Source organism: Notamacropus eugenii, chromosome 2 (genome assembly GCF_028372415.1).
Source record: "Notamacropus eugenii isolate mMacEug1 chromosome 2, mMacEug1.pri_v2, whole genome shotgun sequence".
In the NCBI taxonomy this organism is placed as follows: Eukaryota; Metazoa; Chordata; class Mammalia; order Diprotodontia; family Macropodidae; genus Notamacropus; species Notamacropus eugenii.
This window is the reverse complement of record NC_092873.1, coordinates 361,866,067-361,889,023: the sequence shown is the minus strand read 5'-3', so window position 1 is coordinate 361,889,023 and position 22,957 is coordinate 361,866,067. Positions and strand designations below refer to the sequence as shown.

At 40.8% G+C, this 22,957-nt stretch overlaps 1 protein-coding gene and 2 long non-coding RNA genes across 3 annotated transcripts in view; 1 reads left to right on the top strand and 2 right to left on the bottom strand.

Annotated features, from left to right (window-relative positions):
- The window catches only part of CA10 (carbonic anhydrase 10), a 718,916-nt gene extending 705,407 nt beyond the window's left edge, over positions 1–13,509 (top strand). The window contains exons 7-9 of the mRNA XM_072646737.1: positions 8,218–8,372; positions 9,931–10,105; positions 12,689–13,509. Coding sequence (XP_072502838.1) covers positions 8,218–8,372; positions 9,931–10,105; positions 12,689–12,711 — 353 coding nt within the window. The 3' untranslated portion in view covers positions 12,712–13,509. The remainder of the gene's footprint in view (positions 1–8,217; positions 8,373–9,930; positions 10,106–12,688) is intronic.
- Positions 1–21,171, bottom strand: part of LOC140528675 (uncharacterized) — a 72,983-nt gene extending 51,812 nt beyond the window's left edge. Inside the window, exon 1 of the long non-coding RNA XR_011975259.1 lies at positions 21,094–21,171. This is a non-coding gene — a long non-coding RNA (uncharacterized lncRNA). The remainder of the gene's footprint in view (positions 1–21,093) is intronic.
- On the bottom strand, positions 13,636–17,478 carry LOC140528674 (uncharacterized). The gene is made up of 3 exons (XR_011975258.1): positions 17,382–17,478; positions 15,317–15,349; positions 13,636–14,267 (listed from the first exon to the last, which is right to left on the bottom strand). It is a non-coding gene; the product is annotated as an uncharacterized lncRNA (long non-coding RNA).
- Positions 21,172–22,957: the final 1,786 nt, after the last annotated feature.

Genomic DNA, 22,957 nt, shown 5'->3' with positions numbered 1-22,957 from the left:
AGAAGTTTCTTATTTTTTTCCAATTTTGAACTTTAATTACAAGGACTTGGCCTGTGTTAGGCTCAGCCCAGAGTAGAAGGGAATTTACAAAAAGAAGAGAAAAATAATCTTAAACCTGATAAATGTTTTGGGCAGGGTCATTTTACATGGAATTCCTTTCCTAACTAATCTTTAGCTCACAAGGACTTAGTCAATCTAGGACAAACAGCCAGGGACTAGTGGTGATAAGAGATGTTGGCATCTGCCAGGATCTCCCCAATTGCCTTACATGGGCAATACTGACTAACCATTGCCTCTGTTGACTTAGCAGGGCAGAGATGTGGAGCCTAACTCATTGTCCATCCTCACAGAAAACCTATCTTTCCCATGCTTCTTTTTGTGTCGTTTCACAGGTGCTTGGTATAGTCCAGGGGTGGGTAACCTGCAACCTTAAAGGCCCATGTGGTCCTCTTGGTCCTCAAGTACAGCCCTTTGACTGAATCCAAACTTCACAGAACAAATCCCCTTAAAAAAAGGATTTGTTCTGTAAAACTTGGATTCAGTCAAAAAGGCTGCATCCAAGGACCTAGGAGGCCACATGTGGCCTCAAGGTCACATGTTCCCCACCCCAGTATAGCTCTTCAACCATATACCCAACCAAGTGGGCCCCTACACCTGATCCCAAGAATCTCCTTCCATGAGTTTTTGCCTTGTACTTACAGATAACATTTTCTCTAAACTGACTTCACATGTAGTGAAAAAATCACAAGATGTAGACTTAGAGCTTCCTGGATTAATATGGTATACCATAGACAAGATATTCACCTTTCTGGGACTCAGTTTTCTCTTCTGCAAAATAAAAATAATAGCCTTAAGGTTGTTTTAGGGAAAGTAATTTTGGAGCTATAATTTGGAGCTACATTAATATGAGCTCTATATCATCATCACTATGTCTCCTCACTATAAGGCAAGGACAAGACACACATTTTGTTCTTGTGGAGACTGGGAGCTTGTCTGAAGCTATATGCAAGGATCCAGACAGTGGAGGAGATTCCCATAGCTTGGAGTTCTCTGAGACCTGATTTGAAATAGAGCATAGACCAGAGCTGGACAAGACCATAAACTGCTCTGAGGCAGCTCGGTGGCTCAGTGGTCTAGTGGTATAACTAGCAAGCCTTGAATTCCAATCTGCCCTCAGATGCTTTCTAGCTGGGTGACTCTGGGAAAGTCACTTAACCTCTGCCACCTAAGTTTCTCCATCAATAAAATAGGAATAATAAGAACAAAAGAATCCAGTACTCAGAAACCAGATTAAAATTTAATTGGGAATATTAACAAAATAAATAGAAAAATATTAAACACAAATAATGTTAAAATGTGGCATTATAAGCCAATATGCAGCCCACAGTACGGTTTAGTATCCCCCATTTCCACTTGAGTTTGACACCATTGAATAAGAGCCTCTACCTCCCAGGGTTGTTGTGAGGATCAAATGAGATAATATTTGTAAACTGCTATTGAGCGTTAGCTGTTATTATTAACTACCCCAATCTTCTAAAATTTTACACAGGAGGAAACTAAGGAACAGAGAAGTTAAATGACTTGCGTGAAGCCACACAAGCAGTAAATGGCACTTAAACTCAGAATTTAGTTCCTGAACTCTGGAACTTCAGTTCTCTGGACTGCAAAATCAGTTCTTTCCACTGTACCATATTAGCACCACTGTTTAATTCATTCTGCTGTTGCTGTTGGCCACATTACTAAATTTAGCCATGTGAAATTAAGAGAGAAGACATTGGGCACTGAATCCTGATTTACAAATTTACATAGCGTTTCATTTACACATACACACACACACACACACACACCTTGGGCAATTCACTTAACCCCAGTTGCCTCATCCTGGGTCATCTCTAGTCATCCTGATGAATATCTGGTCACTGGATTCAGATGACTCTGGAGAAGAAGTGAGGCTGCTGACCTGCACAGCCCTCCCTCACTCAAAACAAAGTCAAGTGCAAGTCATGTCATTATTTCTCTGATGCCATGGTCTTCTTTGGCAACGAAGGACAAACATACATACATTATATATGTACACAGATTCATTACCATCATACTGTGGAGGGTGAGGAGTGGGGAGACAGGTGGTGACCAATCCTTAAATGAAAGGAAGGTGGTAAGCAGACATCCATGGATTCTGTCTCAGCTTGGACTCCCTTGAGTAGTTTCTGCAAGGGCATCCTTTCTATGTTGTCATAGTTATCAGGCAGACTCAGAAGTTGTACAAAATATCACCGTACGACAAATATTGGCTTACCACTTCTGGTCCAGGTGCACGTCCTAGATCCTGACCTAGTGATAGATGTATTGTTATTCTCAAAGTACAGTCTAACTTGATGTTTTCTTTAGCCAACTTCTGTAACTCCACCCACACGTAATCTCCACTCAAGCATACAGATATGTACTCAATCTAATTCTCTGGCTCCCTTCTAATTTAATTCCTTCTGGTTGGATGTGTTTTGGCTTATGTTCAGTAGTTCATCTTATATATTATTATACATATAATAAATAACATCCATGATGTCACTTTGATAATTTGAGGATTTCAAAGGTGTGGGTATTCCTCCCAAGGAAGATCACAACCATTACACCTTTATAGATAGTTTTCATGAGTTAACATGACTTAAAAAAAAAAATTAGCATCCATTGACGAACCTTTTGGTGATGAGCATGGTCTTGAGATGACCGATACAAGATCTTTCTAGGTCAGCAGCCCTGTACTGTCATAACCTTCATGTCATAACCAGTGCCTGGATATACTACATGCTTATAAATTATGTAACTGTCTATCTACCTACCTACCTATCTATATCAATCTGCCCATCTATCTAAACCATTCTCTGCCTCATTTCTTACCTAGCCTTAATCACTAATTAGGCACTGTCTCAGTCAAACTGAAGCTTATCTTAAAAAGATCAAGGTTCCCCACTGCATCCAGGGCCACGTCCAGTCATCTTGATCTATATATCTTGTCAATGGTCCCAGATGGCTCCAGAGGAGAAAAGGAGGATGATGATCTTGCACAGTTCTCCCTTACTTAAATCCAATTCACTTACATGTCATGGTCTCACTTCCCTGATGTCATGGTCCTCTTTGAGAACAAAGGAAAAACAACAACAACATCTGTCTATCTGCCTATCAATATCTGTCTGTCTATCTATACCTACCTATATGTCTATACCTATCTATCAATATATCTATCTACCTACCTATATGTCTATCTATCTATCTACCTATCTCTTTATCTGCCTGTCTATCTGTCTGTCTATCTACCTACCTACCTATCAATACATCTATCTACCTATCTGTCTGTCTGTCTATCTGTCTTTCTGATTATATATCAGTTTCAGAGTCACACTTTGATCATTCGGGGAACCTGGCCAAGATAGAGTTTATTGGCTTTTTGAGAATCATTCTTTCCACTGGTACCCTTTGAAGACTTCCTGGAGTCCAGCAGAAAATTTCTCATAGTTATCTAATGGGAAGCAACAGTAGTCAATGAGGCATGCCCTTTCTGTTGGCTGATTATCAATGCAACATATAATTCAGCAAATGCAGGTATTAAGTGCCTGCTATGTTGCACTAGGAATACAAAGGTAAAACAACAAAAAACAAAACAAAACTGCTATGCATTTGTAAATGCTTTTATGTGAGTGTGTATTTAAGTTTTAAAATGTTTTATTATATTAACATGCCACCACTCCTGCCCTCAAAGAATTTATATTATATTAGGAGCATAGGGGTCAGCTCGTTGTAGTGGATAAAGAACTGTTCTCCAAGCAAGAAATAATAATAACAATAGCTAGCATTTACACAGAACTTTAAGATTTATAAAGTAGTTTTCAAATATCTCATTTGATTCCCACAACAACTCTGAAAGGTAGATATTATTATTATCATTTTACAAATGAGGAAACTGAGTCTATGTGGGTAATTTACCCGGAGTCACACAGGTAGTAAGTGACAGAGACAAGATCTGAACCCACGTTCTCAAACCCCAAAGCCAAGATTCTTTCCAACATATCATTTTGTCTGTCTTGAAAGAGTTTTACAGGGTCTGACCAGCAAGGAGATTCATGATAACTGGAGAGTAATCATATCCATGAGAACTGTGGATAATAAAGGATTTTTATTCCTTTAATCCCTTGTTACCATAACTTTCTGACCACCTGTATAGTATTTATCTGACCAATACCCTCTGGGAGAAGGCATCATATAAGGCTCTATTACATAGACATTTATTCTAATTAGAATATGGGGGCCAGTTTAGTGAACAGATTTCTCTTTACTTGGAACTTCTTCTGTTTTCTATGCTAATGATTTCCTGATGGATTTAGAGTCAGAAGACCTGGGTTCCAATATTGTATCTGCCACTTACTCTCTTTGTGACCTTGGGCAAAGTCATTTAACCTCTCTAAGTCTCTGTTTCCTCATCTGTAAAATGAGGAAGTTAAACTAAATGAGCTAAAATCCCTTCAAACTCAAAATCTGTAATCCTCTGATCCTATTTATTTTTCAAATCCCTTTCATTCAGATCTACAGCCTAAAAAGAAATGCCTCTCCCCTGGCCCTGGTTCTCTGGACCCTCATCCCTATCCATTGACATCCTCACCTCCCAATTCATCTAACTCCTCAACTCTTATGGCAGCCATCTCTGCTCTAGATCAAACAACCAGAAGGATATCATCCATGAGATCTCACTATCACACATTCTACATCCTGAACACTGAAATTTACCTCTTTGAAAACAAGTCTTCTGCCCTTTCCCCTCACTTCCCCTCACCAACTGAAAAAGAAAAATCTCATAACAAATATACACAAACAAGTAAAACAAATTCCCACGTTGGCCATGACTTAAATAGCTGTATTAATTCAAGCTGCATCTTGAATCTATCACCTCTCTTTCAGGAAGTAAGCAGCAAGTTTCATCACTGGTTTTCAGGAATGATGGTTGATCAGAATTCCTAGATCTTTCAAAGTTCTTTTCCCCTAATTCTGCTCACTATATTCTACATCAGTTCATGCAAGTCTTCCCAGGGTTCCCTAAAACTGTCCCTTTCAGGATTTCATTACATTTATGTACCATAATTTGTTTAACCATTTCCTATTTGATGGACACTTCCTTGATTTTCAGTGCTTTGCCACTATAAAGAGAGCTACTGTAAATAGTTTGTACCCTTTCCTCATTCTCTGATCTCTTTGGGGAACCCCTGTGTCATTCTTCATGAACCTACTCCACGTTATCTTCTCTAGTCATGAGATCATAGGTTCACAGACGTAGAGCTAGGGGGACCTTGGAGGCAAAGTCCCACAATCTTTCCAAGTTATCTATATCCATCTCTTCCTTCTAGGGTCACTTCTTAACCCTTCCTGATATAAGCAACCAGCTTGGCCAGACTTTTCCACAAGCCATGCTGGCTAGTGACTCTTATAGAATGTATAGGTACCCCCAATTGTGGCTTGTGATATTTCGGAGCTCAGCCTGCTTTTGAAGCCATGGTTTATATCTAACAGGGCAGAATAGACTAGGGATAGGCAAAACTTAGAGATCAGACAAACGTAGTAGGGTAGGTCAGAAAAGTAGAATGTGAATAGGAGAGGAAGCAGTAGTGCACTACTGGGATTATGGAATCTGATTTCAAACCTTGGCTTTACCACAATCTGTGTGACTTTGGGATAAGTTATTTATTTATTGTTCTCTCTGGTTCTCAGTTTCTTCATTTATAAACTGAAATAGGTAGACTAGATAGTCCTTCCTGTCTCTCAATCTATGATCCCATCACAATAAGATCTCAGCAACAGAGGACAAGAGAAAGTTAAAACATCTAAGTGGTTAAATCAGCCAGGTCAGGCAGTGAGCCAGAAAGAGATAACCCTGTTAAGTAATTTTTCAGTCATGGTTGACTCTCTGTGACCCCATCTGGGGTTTTCTTGGCAGAGATAACTGGAATGGTTTGCCATGTCTTTCGTCAACTCATTTTACAGATGAAGGACTAGGGCAAATGGGATTAAGTGATTTGCCCAGCGTCACACGACTAGGCAGTGTCTGAGACCAGATTTGAACTCATGAAGTTGAGTTTTCCTGACTCCAGGCCCAGTACTCTGGCCACACTGTGCCACCTAGTTACCCAGCAGATATGTACCATCTGACAGGAGGAGAGTCTGGCAGGAGGCTGTTGATAAAGGTTTGTACAATCATCCTTTATCAAGCCTAACAGTGAGTGACAAGTCTATTAAGTGTTTAATAGTGAGGATTCAGCCTTGGAGGTTTGAGGAACAGTCACTGGGAGAACCAAAGAGATAAAGGCAAAGCTCTGTACTTTAGAGGAACTGGAATATGAGACTAGGAAGAAACTCAGGCAGAAGGGAAAATAGAGACAGGACCCAATTATAGATTCATGAGATTCGGAGCTAGGACAGACCTTAGAAGATCATATAACCCTCTTCGTTTCTAGATGAAGAAATTACCTAGAAGGGACACATGACCTGGCCATCCAAATTCTAAGTATGAGTCACAATTTGAATCCAGGTTCTCTGATACTAAACTACTACACCACTAGAGCTGCGATGCGTGGCAAGTACTGGGTTATGATCAGAGATACAGTATCCTAGCCAAAGAAAAGTTGCCCTGGAACCCCCAAATTTCTCCATTTTTATCATTTATTAAACGCTACTTCACCATTAGATGTGTGTTCTTATGATTGCATTACCTCTTAGATGTTTTGGAGGCACAAAAAAAAATAAGGCAAGGGCCCAGTTACTAGAACCATGATGGTTCAAGGTCAGAGTAGGGTCATGACAAAGTACTACATGGTACTACTCTGCTACGCAAAGGTTCACTGTATTTCCCTGCACAGGGGTCAGATCTACCCCAGACTAGCCAACCTGCTTCTGTATTTTCTGGCCTTGCTCAAGAGTCACCAACACCACTGAACATGTTTACTTTCCTACATTACCTCTATCAAGGTGGAGCAATTTCAATACTCTCCACCTTGACAAAGCTTTTGTGAGCAAAAGCTTTTGTGGAAAAAAAGCTGTTTAACAGTCTGAACGATGGCAAGTACCTTGGATTTTTAAAGATCTCCCTCTCCCTAAGAAAGTGCTCCTTGGATTGAATTTAAAAGCCTGCTTTGTAAAAAGAAAGAAAGAGGAATAATAGATGGAAAGCACCAAGTGCCACACTGGCTCCCATGAAATATCATAAGACCTAGAGAAAGGTCCCCAGTACCTTTGGTGGGTCTCCTGTGGGGGAGGGGGGAAGGGATTTGTGGAAAAACATGAGACAAGTATAATAGAAGATAAGAAGTGGGTGAGCTGTGATCTGCATTGATAGAGAGAATACCCATTTCAAGGAGATCATTGATCTGTTGAAGTGTTAACTGTTATGAGTCAACCCATTCAAAGACAGCTGTCTTTGGGGAGTCATTCTGTGGAGAAATTATTTCATCTTCACTCTCACATATCTTTATGAGTATAATGATATGGGGTCGCTAAAGAGTGAACTGTCATCTCTTCTCTCAGAGGACCATTGCTGACAGCTTTATCTCTCAGATTAAAGACTAAGTCTTTAAGTCTGACATCTGAGACCCTACACTGCCTGACTCTAACCTCCCTTTCCTGACTTATTTCATATTAATTACCTCCCTCCACACCCAACATCCCAGTAAAATTGGACTTCTAGCTGTTCCTTAAAATTGGCATGTCATAATGAGATTACAATATGCTTCAATGAGAATATATCTGCACTCAGTCTCCATCACAAGTGATACTTTTCAGGTATCCATCCATTCTTCCTCACCTTCGACTCTCAGAAACTATCTCTTCCTACAGCTCAGTTGTCACTTTCTCTGTGAAAGTGTTCCCTCTGGTGTTCACTCCATCCTCAAATATCCTTACTGCCACTAATCTGAGCTCACCTCTGTCCCCTTCACTTTCTACCCTATGTTAGACCTCTCTGTTCATACTATATCTCTCCTTTAAGATTTGTAAGCTCCTTGAGAACAGGGTCCATTTTACAAGTGTATTTGATATTCTCAGGATTTGCCAAAATGCCTTTCAAAGAGAAGATATTTAATATGTTTTCAAATGAGTTGAATTGAAATTGCATCTATATTTCAGATCATCCTAATTCTCACGTAACTATGTGATGAAGGTTTTTGGTCTTGCTCTCTTTCCTAGATGATGCATACTTGCTACAGGGACTTAATATAGAGGAGCTGTATCCTGAGACCTCTAGTTTCATTACCTATGATGGGTCAATGACTATCCCACCCTGTTATGAGACAGCAAGTTGGATAATAATGAACAAACCAGTCTACATAACCAGGATGCAGGTGAGTAGTTCTGTGGCTTCTGGGAAGGAAAGGATTTGATAGGAATACTGTCCCAGCCCTTTGAAGTGATCTGAATTTAAAAGGCTTTCATCATTTTGCCCTAGAGAAAAATAGAGTAGTGTCATTTGATTCCGAGTATCTGCCTATGTCCTGGAAAGGGGGTATATGGTATTAGGAAGAGTATTAAAGGAGTCATTAATACCTGGATTCTAGCTGCAGCCCAGCCAGCTTCTGGTTTTGTAACCTTAAATAATTCATTTTGCTTCCCTGAGACTGAGTACGACCTTCCATGAAATAAGGGTTGTAGTAGATCAGGTCTAAAAACCCTTCCAGATGGGATATTCTATGATTCTATGTTTCTAAGTGTAACTGAGGACCAGATCTGTTACATTTATACTCTCCCCCTCCCCACCAAGGTTCTCCATACCCTGAGGAGATTGAGTGGTGGTGTCTCTCAGTCTTCCAACTCTGCCATTGGCTAGAGCCCCAACCTATTGTTTTTACCTCAATTTTATGAGCCTAGTGAAGACCACCCCAGTTCCTTTTGACCAATTACATCAGATTAACTTTTACAAGGGAAGATTTATTTCAAAACTATAGCTAGAAAAATGTGCAAATATATAAACATTTCCCTCCAATTCCTGGGGAACACAATCCTCCCTATGCCACCTTAGTCTCTGGGAAAGGGAATAAGATTAGGCTCACAGTTTAACTCAGTTCCTACATAGGATTAGTCCCACCAAGTTTAAAACCATTGCTCCTCAAAGCTTTCCTGCTGGACTGACTATAACATCTGATCTGGAATCCTAGGCACCAAGATCTCCATGGCTTAGGTTCTTAGATTAGGACTCCTCTCTCTCTCTCTCTCTCTCTCTCTCTCTCTCTCTCTCTCTCTCTCTCTCTCTCTCTATCTCTCTGTCTCTCTCTCTGTCTCTCTCTCTCTCTGTCTCTCTGTCTTTCTGTCTCTATCTCTCCCTCAAACTATAAAGGATAAACAGAACAGACCAAGGCCCCAAGACTATTTCTTGGAGCACTATGGCCTAAGGGGAGGAGGAGAATGACCTCAGGCCCTTCTTGCCCACCATGGCATGATATCACCTGCTGAGTAAAGGAGTCCTCTAGCCCTACATATGGCAAAAAAGAGCAGCTGTAAATATGGTTGGGGTGGGGGGGTTGAAAATGCAAACATTTCTGGCCACCTAACCAATGGAAAAAAGATTACCCCTCAGCAACATGATAGATAGTCCAACATAGAATGGCCATACATGCACCACCTGGCTGCCTCTGTACACGAGAGACACAATTGGACAGGCTGGATAACTGAATGCAAGTGAGCAAGGCCTTGTCTAAGGGAATTTTTGCCACCATCCTCACTTTCTAACTAGCTCTTATCTGAGACCCCACTACCCTTTGCCTTGTCTTGTTCTTTCCTCTGAATGTTTAAGTGAATGAGTGACTGATATTTCATAGCTGAGCATTCTTAGGACTTCCTTTCTGAACAAACTAATGTCAGACATCATGATGAACTACATGTTACCACTCGCATGCTTTCTCGCAGATGCATTCCTTACGACTGCTCAGCCAGAATCAGCCTTCTCAGATCTTTCTGAGCATGAGTGACAACTTCCGGCCTGTTCAGCCACTCAACAACCGCTGTATCCGCACCAACATCAACTTTAGTTTACAGGGGAAGGACTGTCCAAATAACAGAGCCCAGAAGCTACAATATAGAGGTAAGCATAACTGCCCTATCGACCCCTACGACTTGGCCTGTCCTGCTGAGCTCTAAGCCATGTCCATCTTTCTGTACTATCCTTCTGAGACATGGCCCTGTGTTATTGTTAGCTATTAACCTGTTTGAAGAACAATCCATGGGAAGATGGCTTAGAGGACACACTAGTATCTAGAGAACAGCAATGACTGAGACTATATGGATATGCAGAGGATAAAATCTAGCCTAGGGATATAATTATATTACCAGCAACCTTGGATAAATAGACAGATTCCAGCAACGCAAACCTCTATTGCTCCCTTCCCAATGTAAAGAATAAATTTTCCACTCCTCTTCTGCCTGAGTCAGTAAATGCCAAACTTCCCTCAGGGAATGTCCACCTTGATGATGCATGAGTTAAGGTCTTCAGTGGCTCCATGAATCCATCAAGGTGGTCACTCATTTCACCATAGCGACAGATTGCAACCCATCCATTCCTTCTCACCCTATAGGATTCTTATTCATGATGCTTGACCTAATGTGCTATAGGCCTTACTCTAGATCTTTTAATACATCATGAACTTCAGTCTAAGAGACGGCGGGTAGAGGGTCAGCCTTGGAGTTGAGAAAACCTGGACTCAAGTCTCAACCTGTAACAAACGTTGGAGATGTGATCCTGGCAAGACACTTAACCTTGCTAAAACTTTAGGTAGTTCTCTAAGACTATGAGCTGCTATGGTAGGAGAGTCTCTTCATTGTACCTTCCCTGCACAAATGAAATTTCAGGTTTAGTTCATTTAAAAAGTAGTAATATCAACAACCATGTTGCTGTTTAGTCCATTAGTCATGTCTGATTCTTAATGACCCCATTTGAGATTTTCTCGGCAAAGATATTGGAGTGGTTTGCCATTTCTTTCTCTAGCTCATTAGACAGATGAGGAAACGGAGGCAAACAGGGTTAAGAGACTTGCCCAGGGTCACACAGTTAGTAAGTGTCCAAGGCCAGATACGAATTTGGATTCTCCTGACTTGAGGCCTGGTGCTCTATCTCTTATATCATCTGCCTGCCCTATGACCACAAATTGGTCCATAAAAATCTTCTGCTGATTCCTCATTGTGACATGGAGCTGAGCCTAGGTCCTCAAAAGTAATGCAACAGGAATACAAACTGTGCTTGGCACAGCCAAGCTGGAAGAGCTTCAAGTTCAGATCCACTGAAAGATTGTATTTCTGTCATCCAAGGGCCAGCCTAGCAGAAGACCTCATCACCAGACTGGCTATAGGATAGGGAAGGTTTGGGCCACAGCAATTTCCAAAGGGTATCTGCTAACTTGTAGGGGGTCAGCCACCCACAGCAATGAAAGAATACCCACATAGTTAATCAACAAGTATTTATTAAGCACTATGTGCCAAGAACTGTGCTGAGGATACAAAGAAAGGCAAAAAAACAAAGTCCCTGCCCTCAAGGAACTCATGTTCTAAAGGGAGAGACAACATGCAAACAACTCTGTACATACAAGATATATTCAGGGTAAATGAAAGGTAATTTCTTTTTTTTCAAAATTTATTTTTTGCATTCATTTTTTAAAATTTTGAGTTCTGATTTCTTACTTCCCTTCACTCCCTCCCTACTCACTGAGAAAGTAAGCAGTATATCAATTATACACGTGAAATCATGCAAAACCTACGTCCATTATTAGTCAGGTTGCAAAAATAAGAAAATGAAAAAAGTAAGCTTCAATCTGGACTCAGGGTTCATCAGTGCTCTCCAAAGGAGGATACTAATTTTCATTATGTGAATCCTCTGGAATTGTCGGATCATTGCAATGCTCACAATGGTTAAGTCTTTCACAGTTGATCATTGTCATAATGTGGCTATTACTGTCTACAGTGTTCTTCTGGTTCTGCTCACTTCACTTTGCATCAGTTCATATAAGTTTTCTCAGGTCTTCCTAAAATCATCCCCCTCATTATTTCTTATAGCACAACAGTATTCCATTATGATTCTATACCACAATTAGTTCAGCCATTCCCCGATGGATGAGCATCCCCTCAATTTCCAATTCTTTGAATTGAAGGAAATCCCAAACAGCTTATCTCGCTAGCAGTAGGGTTGGGGAAAAAATAGGAAAGGCCTCTTGCAAAAGTCAAGATTTGAGCTGAGTTTTGAAGGAAACCAGAGAAGACAGAGATGAGGAGAGAGAATATTCTACGCATAGAATCCAGAGATAAAGTGTCATGCAGGATACTCAGCTAAGAGCATTGATGGAGTGCCAAGAGCCAGAGGCTCTTGGGGTTGTGGCTCAGGATATACCACCAGTTCAATAGATACAAGCATAGATCCTTGAAGTACTTATACATTAATGCATTGTTTCGAGTGGTTCATCAGTTGTCTCTCATCCCTGTTGCATGAATTAGATATAATGAAAATAGCCATAGTATTTACAGAGCATTTTGTGTGCATATATGTGTGTATATACATATATATATGTATACATACACATATATATTCTTATTATCATTCTCATTTAACAGCTGGGGAAACTAAGCTCAGAGAAGTAAAATGGCACTAACTTTATTCTGTTCTTTTCCCCCTTCCTTTTAGTAAATGAATGGCTGCTCAAATGAAGAAACCAGGCCCAGATGAATTCCACCTCAATGAAATGCTACAACTGTGAATCGACGTAACCTAGAATGCCACCCTTTCCTTCCCTTTTCCCTCTCCTTCCCTGCCCCAAGCTTCATTCATTCTCTGGACTGGTCCTTCCTACATGACAGTAGCTACAAGCCTGTGGCACAGGAAAGACTCAGACACACATAGACCCACACCCACATACATAAATCAAACACACACAAAAGCTGCCATGATGGGAAGTCAAGTTGTTTGGTTTGTTTTTTTTTTTAAAAAAAGGTAATTCATAAGAGATCTGTCTTAGAAGAGAATAACTTCAGTAAATGTGATTACAATTTTGATACCTTTTTCCTGAACTAATGAAACTACGTGGTGAGACTTTTCAGCCTTTGTACATATGAAATCTTCCCCAAAAAGAGAAAGAGAGAAGAAACATATGGCTTCTCCAGCATCAGATGGACTTTGCGCTATGTATAGCTGCCCTAGCACCCTCTCCCTAAGGGTGACTGGCAAGTCAGGACAAAGAAGGTGGTTGATGAAACTAATTTCTAGGTTATGATTCTTCTGTTTATTTACTTAAAAAAAAAGTTTTAACAGACAAATGTTGAGCGATACTCATTGTAAATAGAACACAGCAGACTATAAAAAAATTGAATTCTTTCCCTCTTTGTCACATATCTGTAGTAGGATTTGCCAAGGTCAGAATTGATTCATTTTCTGTTCCTTGTTTTCCAAAGGTCATTCATTGTGTTTGGTTCCTGTTAACAACTCAATAAATGTGTTTAACAAGTTAATTTAGGACTCTGGTTTGTTTGATTCTTTTCCCTCTCTGGGATGAGCCTGAAACTCCAGCTAGACTTCTCTCTTCATCCCTTCATCTCTTCCCTTGTTTCTCAACAACTCAAGTCAGTTCAATAGACATTTACACAGACACTTTTATTGAGTTAATCACAATCAGGAAGGTATTGGCCAAATGCAGGTAACTTCAGTTCAGCTTTATGACCCATCATTAATGAGAATTACGCATCAGAACAAGAAGGCAAATAGGTTTCTTTTCTTTAAAACTATAATTTCTACTACATTCTGGGAAGGCCTACACTTGATCATGTACGTTTCTGGAGAGAGGGTACATTTTCTCAGCAGATGCAACAGGATCAGACACCATCCAAACAAATGCTTTTCTTATTTCCAGTGATCACTCTCTGTGTGTGATTGCTGTCAAGAAATCAATAAATGTGTTTAATGAATCACCCAGTGGCCATGTCTGAGCTTATTGTGGGACGATGCACCTAAATAGTCCATTCTTGGACTGTTGGACCCACTGATAGGATTATGGCTAAATAGGCAGAGTAGGCTCATTCTCTGAGTTAGTTACTTACAACCTTATTGAAAACACTTATCTGTTTAACTATGGAAAAAAAATAACATGGAGAACTCTGTAGGCAAATCCAAAGTTCCTTTCTCCCCCTTCTGTCTTGATTTTTCAAAATGAAGGTAAGCAGATAAACGATGTCCACATGGAATGAGGTAGTTGAAAATCCCAGTCAAATACCTAGAGGTGATATTCATATACTCAGATCACAGAACATAGTCATTTAAAAGAGATCCAATCTCATCAAATTCAGATAGGAAAACTGAGGCCCAATGGGGAGATACAAAGCCTCCTGACCCAGGGCTCATTTTACTACACCCTGCTATGTCCAAGCCAATTCAGTAATAATTTTTTAAGCACCAACTTTGTGCAAAGCAGAAGACACAAACACAAAAATGAAACACAGACACTGTGCTCTAGGAATTTATATCCAGGAGGCCAATCAGCCTAGAAGCAAAGAGAAACTCAGAGTCTCAACCTGGCACTAATAATTAACAACAGAATTTCATCTTGGCCAAAGAGAAGTAACGAGATGGAACTAGTTACATAATCAAAAGGGATAGAGGAGTCCAAGTCACTGTCTTTAATCTTCTGGGCAAAGTCAATCCCAAGGTGTCTCAGTTTGCTAGACTATAAAATGGCACTCTTACCATACTACCTTCAAACTATGTTATAGAGAGAGACTTATAATGGAGAGAATCCTGATCTGTGAAACAAAAGATGTGACTTTTAAAGGAAACTTGGAAGAATAGATAGGCTGCTGAACTCAGTCAGAAGGATCTAAGTTCAAATCCCAGCTGTTACTTACAGCCTGTGTGACCTTAGGCAAGTCACTGAAGCTTCAGTTTCCTCATCAGTAAAATGAAATGGGTAGATAAGAAAACCTCTAAGGTCTCTTCCAGCTCTAGAGCTATGATTTTCTATGCTCCCAATTCTGCCACTCCCCAGGGATATGGCCTTGTGAATATCTCTTCCCTTCTGTGGCTTTCATTTCCCACTTTTAAAATAAGGAAATTGGACAAAGGTTGTGAAGGTCCTATCTAACATGAGAATCCTGTGAGTAAGGAACTACGGTAATACTTTTTTTTAAATTCTCTTGATCTCTTATTTATATATTACTTTCATTTCCAAAAATATCCCTTCCCTCTCCCCTACCCAATAAGCCATCCCCTCTAGCAAATAAAGAGGAAAAAACACAATTCAACAAAATTAACCATAAATACACCAACCAAATCTGACAGCAGATGCAATGTTTCACATTCCTGCAAAAAAAAAAAAAAAGGAATGTGCATTTTTTCAGTGCTTCTTTGGGGATATCTAATTATTTTAAGAGTTCAATCATTTTAATCACAAATTATTTTGGCATCAGTTTGGTGTTTTGGAGGGGATAGGGGAGATGGTACTTTCCATTTACATTCTTATTATCACTATGTAATATTGTTTTCAAAGTCCCATTTACTTCACTGTATATCTGTTCCTGTCTTCCCACGATTCTCTGAATTCTTCACAGTCATTAGTTCTTACTGGCCCATAATACTCCACTACATTCATGTACCAAAATCCATTTTACCATTTTCTAAAAATTCGAGATGATTAAAGTACCATTTTTGTTTTTGTAGTCGTTCAATTATGTCTGCCTCTTTATGATCCCATTTGAGGTTTCCTTGGCAAAAATACTGATGTAGTTTGCCATTTCCTTCTCCAGCTCATTTAACGTGGAGGAAAACAGGATTAAGTGACTTGCCCAGCAGCCACACAGCTCATAAGTGTCTGAGGCCAGATTTGAACTCTGGTCTATCCTGACTTCAGGCACAGCGCTCTACCTACCACACCACCTGCCCCATGGTACTTTATTCAAAATTTTCACAAGAAACTAAAGTACCGTTTCTGTGTCCTAGGTAACATATGTCATCTGGATCAAATTTGCCATTAGACAGTGATAGCTGTCAGATACTGAGAGCAAGATGTGCCAGAGATCCTGCTAGGCTTGGGGTGGATGGACATGACTGTGATACATCCTTCCAAAAAAACAATAAAGAAGCACAGCATTCCCTCTATCCATACCCTTCATCTCTTCCCCCTTCCTCTCTCATCCACAGAGCAGGATTAGTCCCTATTTAGTTCTCCTGCTATAGTAGTCTAGTTACTATGGTGACATCAGCCCAGACTCAGCAAGGACCACAAAGTCACTTAGACAAAGTGAGTCTATTTGGAAAATGACAAGGAACCACAGGAAACTAGAAGGGTGTTTGGGCAGTACAGGAGTGCTTAGCCACAGGGAACAGATGCCTAATTAATGAAGACATGTCAATTGTCTTGAATTAAAATTTACTGAGTACCTGTGGTCTACATCAGTACAGTGCTGAATCTAGAGAGCACCACCAACAGTTGTTGGAGTGGGGGTTGGAGGTGACAAAGGAATATGTCTCTAACAATATTCACTTTAGAGTAGTTTTCAACAGAAGATGGATCCTTATTGGATCACCTCCAAGTGGGGTTAATTACAGAAGTTCTGAAGTGACTTAATCATAAAGTGACCTCGCCTACAGAGGAGATTCCCCAGGTTGGACTCTGAGGATAGCATTATTTGGAAATATATACAATGCAGTATAGAATTCTCATCCCACCCTCTGCCACTTTGTCACTCCCATATATATACTAGCCAGCTCAGAGCATCTCAACCCACATGTAAACACATAGTTGTGAAGAACACAGACCCTTTCACTGCTCTAAAAAGTTCAACGGAGTTGGCATTTTAAGCCAAGTTCTAGAATTAACCCTCCTCATCCATACCTCAGATCATCTAGCCTACTTTTCAGGTATACAAAGTTGGCAAAACTTCAAACTGTGATAGGAAGGGAAGAAAGGAGACAGACACAGAAATGGAGAGAAAAGAAGGAAGGAAAGGAGGAAGAGAGGGAGGGAACAGAGGAAAAGAGACTGGAAGTTATGGTACTAATACTGGGGACAAAAGGACTAAATGATCAGATCCTTGTAATTAGAAATCATGAAAATAAGGCCCTATTTACCTGTGAAGGTCAAAAATTAGGCCGAGCTATTTTAGGTATCAGCCAAAGCTAGACTAGTACATCCTTTCTGTGGACCACTTGCCAATTAATCAATCAACAATCATTCACCAAGTACTAACTCTATGTCAAAGGATACAAAGTGCTTAATTCCAGGGACACAAAGAAAGCAAAAAAGAAACCCTCAAAGAGATCAGATTCCAAAGGGGGATAACATTATATAACTATGAACATTCAAGATACATAGAGAGGTTAAATGGGAGGTTACCTCAGAGGGATGGCAGAAACAGCATGAGGATTAACTTCGCACAGAAGATAGATTTGATCGGTCTTGAAACGTCAGGGAAGCTAGGAATCCCTTTCTTCTACAAAACAAGTTTCATTCAAGATTTTTTTGAACCTCTCTTTCCCTTTCCTCTCAGTCATTTGCCTGTGTGTCTTATTTCCATCCTCCACCCTCAACTAGACTGCGAGCTTAGGAGACAGGGATCATGCTTAATTTATCTCTTATACCCTCTGTGTACAAGGACATTGACAAGTTGGATGACAAGGTGAGAAGGGAAAGTATTAAAGATAGTCAGGAGACAGAGGGTCCTCTCACTCAGGCTCTATCTCCCTTTTCAGCTTCTTCAATTCTAAAACCTCTTTCCAAGGGTTGTTGTGAGACTCAAACCATATCTGCAAAGCACTTTACACAATGCCTGGCACATAGTAACAAATACTCCTGACCTTCCTTCCTTCTCTCTTTCTTCCCTCCCTTTCATTCTTTCCTCTTCCTCTCCCTCCCTCCCAGCTTCCTTCCTTTCTTCTCTCCCTTCTTTCTGTCCTTCCTTTCCTCCATTATTCCTTCCTTCCCTCCTTTCTTTTTTCCTTCCCTCTTTCCTTCCCTCCTTCCTTCCTTCCCCTGGAGAAGCCAGCCTCATATCTTGTTAAGACCACACCTTGTCTCAAACTATTTCTTCTTCCCAACTTTCCCATTACTCTTAATGGCACCACCTCTCCTCCCAGTCACCCAAGCTTGCAACCTCAGTGTCACCCTCAACTCCTTGCATTTACCCTACATATTGAATCTGGTGTCGCATCTTCTGGTTTCTCCCATTATGTTTGGAGCAACTGCTGCCCCTGGGCCACACAAACCACCTCAGTTTCCCAAATAGTGTACCTCTTACAAGGTCATCTTGCCCTCCCCCAAACATAACAAGGCCATGGTTCTGACTTCCCCTTTTCCTAGGGGGATCACTTGTTATATACCAGCTGCCTTTCTTTCATTTCCACTTATAAAACCCAGACTTCTTGCTGCTAGATTAAATTCTTTTATTTCCCTTTAAAATTTGCTAGTTTTTCTCCATTTGAGTCTCCTACACTATAATAATAATAAATCTCATTAGGGAATGGACTTTATCAACTCCCAAGATTTGGGAGTGAATTTGACTCTAAAAATTTGATGAATCTTAGGATTCTGGATCCAGAGTTGTAAGGCACCTTAGAAGTCAACTGGCTTGACCTTCTCTCTTTATGAAAAAACTGAGGCCCAAGAAAGCTAAGTGAACTGAATAAGAACACACAAAGAAATTAAGCATCAGAGGAGGAATTCACACTCTAGTCCTCTGACTCCAGACGTCTTTCCACTGTACCATGACAGTGGAAAGTTGTAAGAGAAAAAGCTGCAGAGGTATCCTGGAAGGGACTAGGGCAAATTATGACAAGCTTGAAAGCCAGGCAGGGGAGTTTAAGAATAGGGAATAGAGAAATGAGCCAGGCAATGGAGGGATGTGGGTAAAAGGGGAATCTAAAGAAGACTACTTTATCCATCAGGTCTAGAACAAACTGGGGCTGGAAAGAAAGACTGGTGGTAGGCAGTTAGATGGTATAGAATTTTTGTTGTTGAGTTATTTCAGTCATGTCCAACTCCTGGTGACTCCATTTGGGGTTTTCTTAGTAAAGATCTTGAAGTGATTTGCCATTTCCTTCTCCAGCTCATTTAACAGATAAGGAAACTGAGGCAAACAGGGTTAAGTGATTTGCCCAGGGTCACACAGCTAGACCTTGCCTGAGATCAGATTGAAACTTGGGGAAAATGAGTCTTTCTGACTCCAGGTCCTGCCACTCTTTGCTCTATGGTACCACCTAGCTGAGTTTCATGTCAGGAAGACCTGAGTTCAGATCTTGCCTCTGACACTTAATAGCTGAGTTACTCTGATCTAATTACTTAATCTATCTGCCTCAGTTTCTTTATTTGTAAAATGGGGAAAATAACAGTACCTACTCTCCCACTGTTGTTGTGAGGGTCAAACAAGATGTTTATAAAGTGTTCTGCAAACTTCAAAGTGCCATATTAACTATTATTTTTATTATTATTAATTATAGTTGAGATAAGACACTCAGCAAATACTAATAATTATTAGCACTTTACATACACTCTAACCTGCCATACTCACAACAATCCTGGGAAGTAAATACTTATCTTAATTATACAAAGGAGGAAACTGGGAGAGAAAGAGTTTAAGTACTCAGAGTTGTATGGTAATTAAGTATTTAAAGGAATTTAAGAACAAATGTCCTCCTGACTTCAGAGTCAACATTCTGGCCATGATGATAGATTCCAAGAAACCCAGGGGAAGGGACGAGGGATCCAAGATATGAACGAGCCCTGAAGTAGGGCCTAAGGAAAGATTTCATAACCTTGGGTCTGTTGTGAGAGTGTGTATGTATGTGTGCACGTATAAGTCTGTATGTATATGTATACACACGTATTCTGTATGTATATGTATACACACATATATAACTATATATGCATGAACATATTTGTATTTTCATTATATTGTATGATTAAAATATTGTGCTGTATGTACAGACATGTGCACGTTTTCTACAACATGTATATATTGCAAATAACACTGGTATATATGTATGTTTTTATATAATAGCTAACATTAACTATTATAGTTAGCAATATATATATTATATAACAATATATAAGTGCTTTAGGGTTTGCAAAGCACTTCGCAAATAATATGAATTTTACTCTCACAACAACCCTTCGAGGTAAGTGCTATTTTTAACCTCATTTTAGAGATGGGGAAACTGAGGCACAAAGAGGTTAAATTATTTGTCCAAGATCACACAGCTAGTAATCATCCAAGATGCGATTTTAACTTAGGTCTTCTGGACTCTAGGCCTGCACTTTATCCACTGATCTGTACCAGCAGCTTCTTCCTCTGTCTCTATGGTACAAACAAAAAAGATTAAGAGCTCTTAAGGTGTTAAGGCAACTGGGTGATACAGTGGATAGTGTGCTGGCTCTGAAGTCAGGGAGACTCATTTTCCTGAGTTTAAATCTGACCTCAGGCACTTCCAAGCTGCATGACCCTGAGCAAGTCACTTAACCCTGTTTGATTCAATTTCCTCATCTGTAAAATGAGCTGGAAAAGGAAATGGCAAACCACTCCAGTATTTTTTCCAAGAAAAAGAAATATGGTCATAAAAATTCAGACATGGCTGAAAACGGACTGAAGGACAACAAAAGGAGGTGAAGGAAATGTCCTGGTTCAGGAGGTCCAGGCTAGACGACGCTGACTGAGCCCAGCCCTTGATGTGTCCGTCCCTTTCCAGAGGGGCAGGTGAGGTCCCAGCACTCATTCTGGGGAGCCCTTGGAACTCTTCGAGGAATTTGGCAGCTCCAAAAACCTGCCCCCAATCTGTGTGCCGTGCCCCCAACAGGGTTGCTGTTTCTCCCACATTAGAACCACTGTCAAACACTGCAGGCTGGCTTCTTAGCTGCAGAATCATTGGGGGGTGCCTTGGCGATCAAGGCCCCAGTCAATTAATCCCCACGAAGCCCCGAGATGGGAAGACACCCATTTCTGGCTCCCGCACTGGCTGAAGCCTGGAAATAGCTAAGAACGCATCGGACCCCCGAGGGCAGCTGAGGACGAGACACTGGCGAGTAAATCTTGTTTAAGAAAGAACTGGACACTTACCGGACGCAAACCCTTTAGAACAGGCCTGCGGAACACATGGCCTACCAAAGGAGGACGGGAGGCTGTCACGTGACCGAGACAGACAGGCGGTGATTGGCTGCCGTGTGGTCACGTGACAGCAAAGGGCATCGGCGGGGGAGGGGAGGCACTGGTCCTAGTCGCAGGGAGCAGCGCGGGAGGCCGCAGAGTGGCCCAGACGGCGGCCCAGCACGGTGGGCACTGAGGTGCACGGTCACAGAGGCAAGCTCGGTGAATTCCTTTGTTTAGGGGTGATGTGGCTCTGACGGAGCGCTTCCTTATTGTTTCCAGTTAAGTGTCTCGTGGTCACTGAACAGCTGCTCCTAACAGGGACTTAGGGAGCCAAAGAGCGGTGTTAGTGGAAGGTGGATTGCTTTCTGGTGATAAAATGGAGATGAAACTATCCGCCCTGCCCCGTTGGCATTCACCAGATTCCTCCGAGGGCATCAGAATTTGTCCAAGGGGTGGGCGTGGGGTGAGGGGGTGGGAAGGAAGCCAGGAAATGTGGAGTGGGTGATGATACGCAGTGTTTCTCGGTACCCACTCTAGCGCTGGGAAAGGCTTTGTTGTTTCCTTGTTTTTCAGTCCTGGTCAACTCTTGGTGATTCCGTTTGAGATTTTCTTGCTCGAGACTCCAGAGTGATTTGCTATTTCCTTCTCCAGCTCATTTTACAGATGAGGAAACTGAGACAAACAGAGTTAAGTGACTTGCCCAGGGTCATACCTGATAAGTGTCTGAAACCAGATTTGAACTCATGAAGATGAGTCTTCCTGACTCTAAGCTTAGAGTCTATCCACTACAGTACCTAGATGTTCTGGGAAAGGTCACATGCAATTAAAAACCTCTTACCTTGTTGTCAATATAAGGATAATAAGGATCAGTAATTGCACATGAAGTGTCATTCATTTTCTTCAGTGTGACCCTGAGGTTCCTAGGCCAGTTCATTGTCTACTCTACCAAGAGAAACCCACTATGAACCACAGAGGTTTGGCATAGACCATTTCCTTTAGATACAGAATTTTAGTCCTTCCAAAGGAAATCAGAAGAAGATTTCTGCTCTTTGTTCTCCCACATTTGGTCATTCCTTTAGGGGTTATTACATTGCTTTTCTATTATTTTGCTTTTGCTCTCTTTCTTGTTTAGTTTTTCTTTTCGATGGCTTTTCATGTCCCAGAGATGTCCAGTAATAATTCTAAAGTCACTTAAGGAGTGGGAGGTACTCTAGAAGAACATTAGATCTTGACGTGAGTGAGTGGATTGTGGTATTAGGAAACATGACCATAGTCTTCCATCATGTCTATTTATTTTCCTCAAAAGATCAGTGTCCTTGAAACAAGTAACTCAAGAAACTCAGATCTTTGGCGTAACTTCTTGGTCACCTAAGTACAAAAAAACAATGAGATACTCCAGCTGAGTTCAAAAGCTTTGGACCAGTAGCATGAGCAAAAATAGATAACCAATCCTGAAAAAATGTGCTTATCTGATCAACTCAATGCATATCCTCTGCGTTCTATGTCTTTCCCAAGCCATGGTTAAGTAAACATCCCTTTGCTAACATTTGGATGAACAGAATTACTCATTTCATTATAATCTCAAACATTAACTTCCTACCAGAGGCTCTCACTCTTGGAGTATGGGCATTGCTAGCTTTGTCCAGCCACCCGACATGACCTATTACTCTCTAATCATCAACCTCAGATCCACCCCTACAGAGAAAAGTAAAACAATGGACAAGGCAGCATGAGAACAGTGGGCAATACCCATCAGATATACAATTGCTCTTTTTATCTCCTAAAAGAGAACCTCCAGATTGATGTTTGCCCCACTTTGGAAACATTCTAAAAA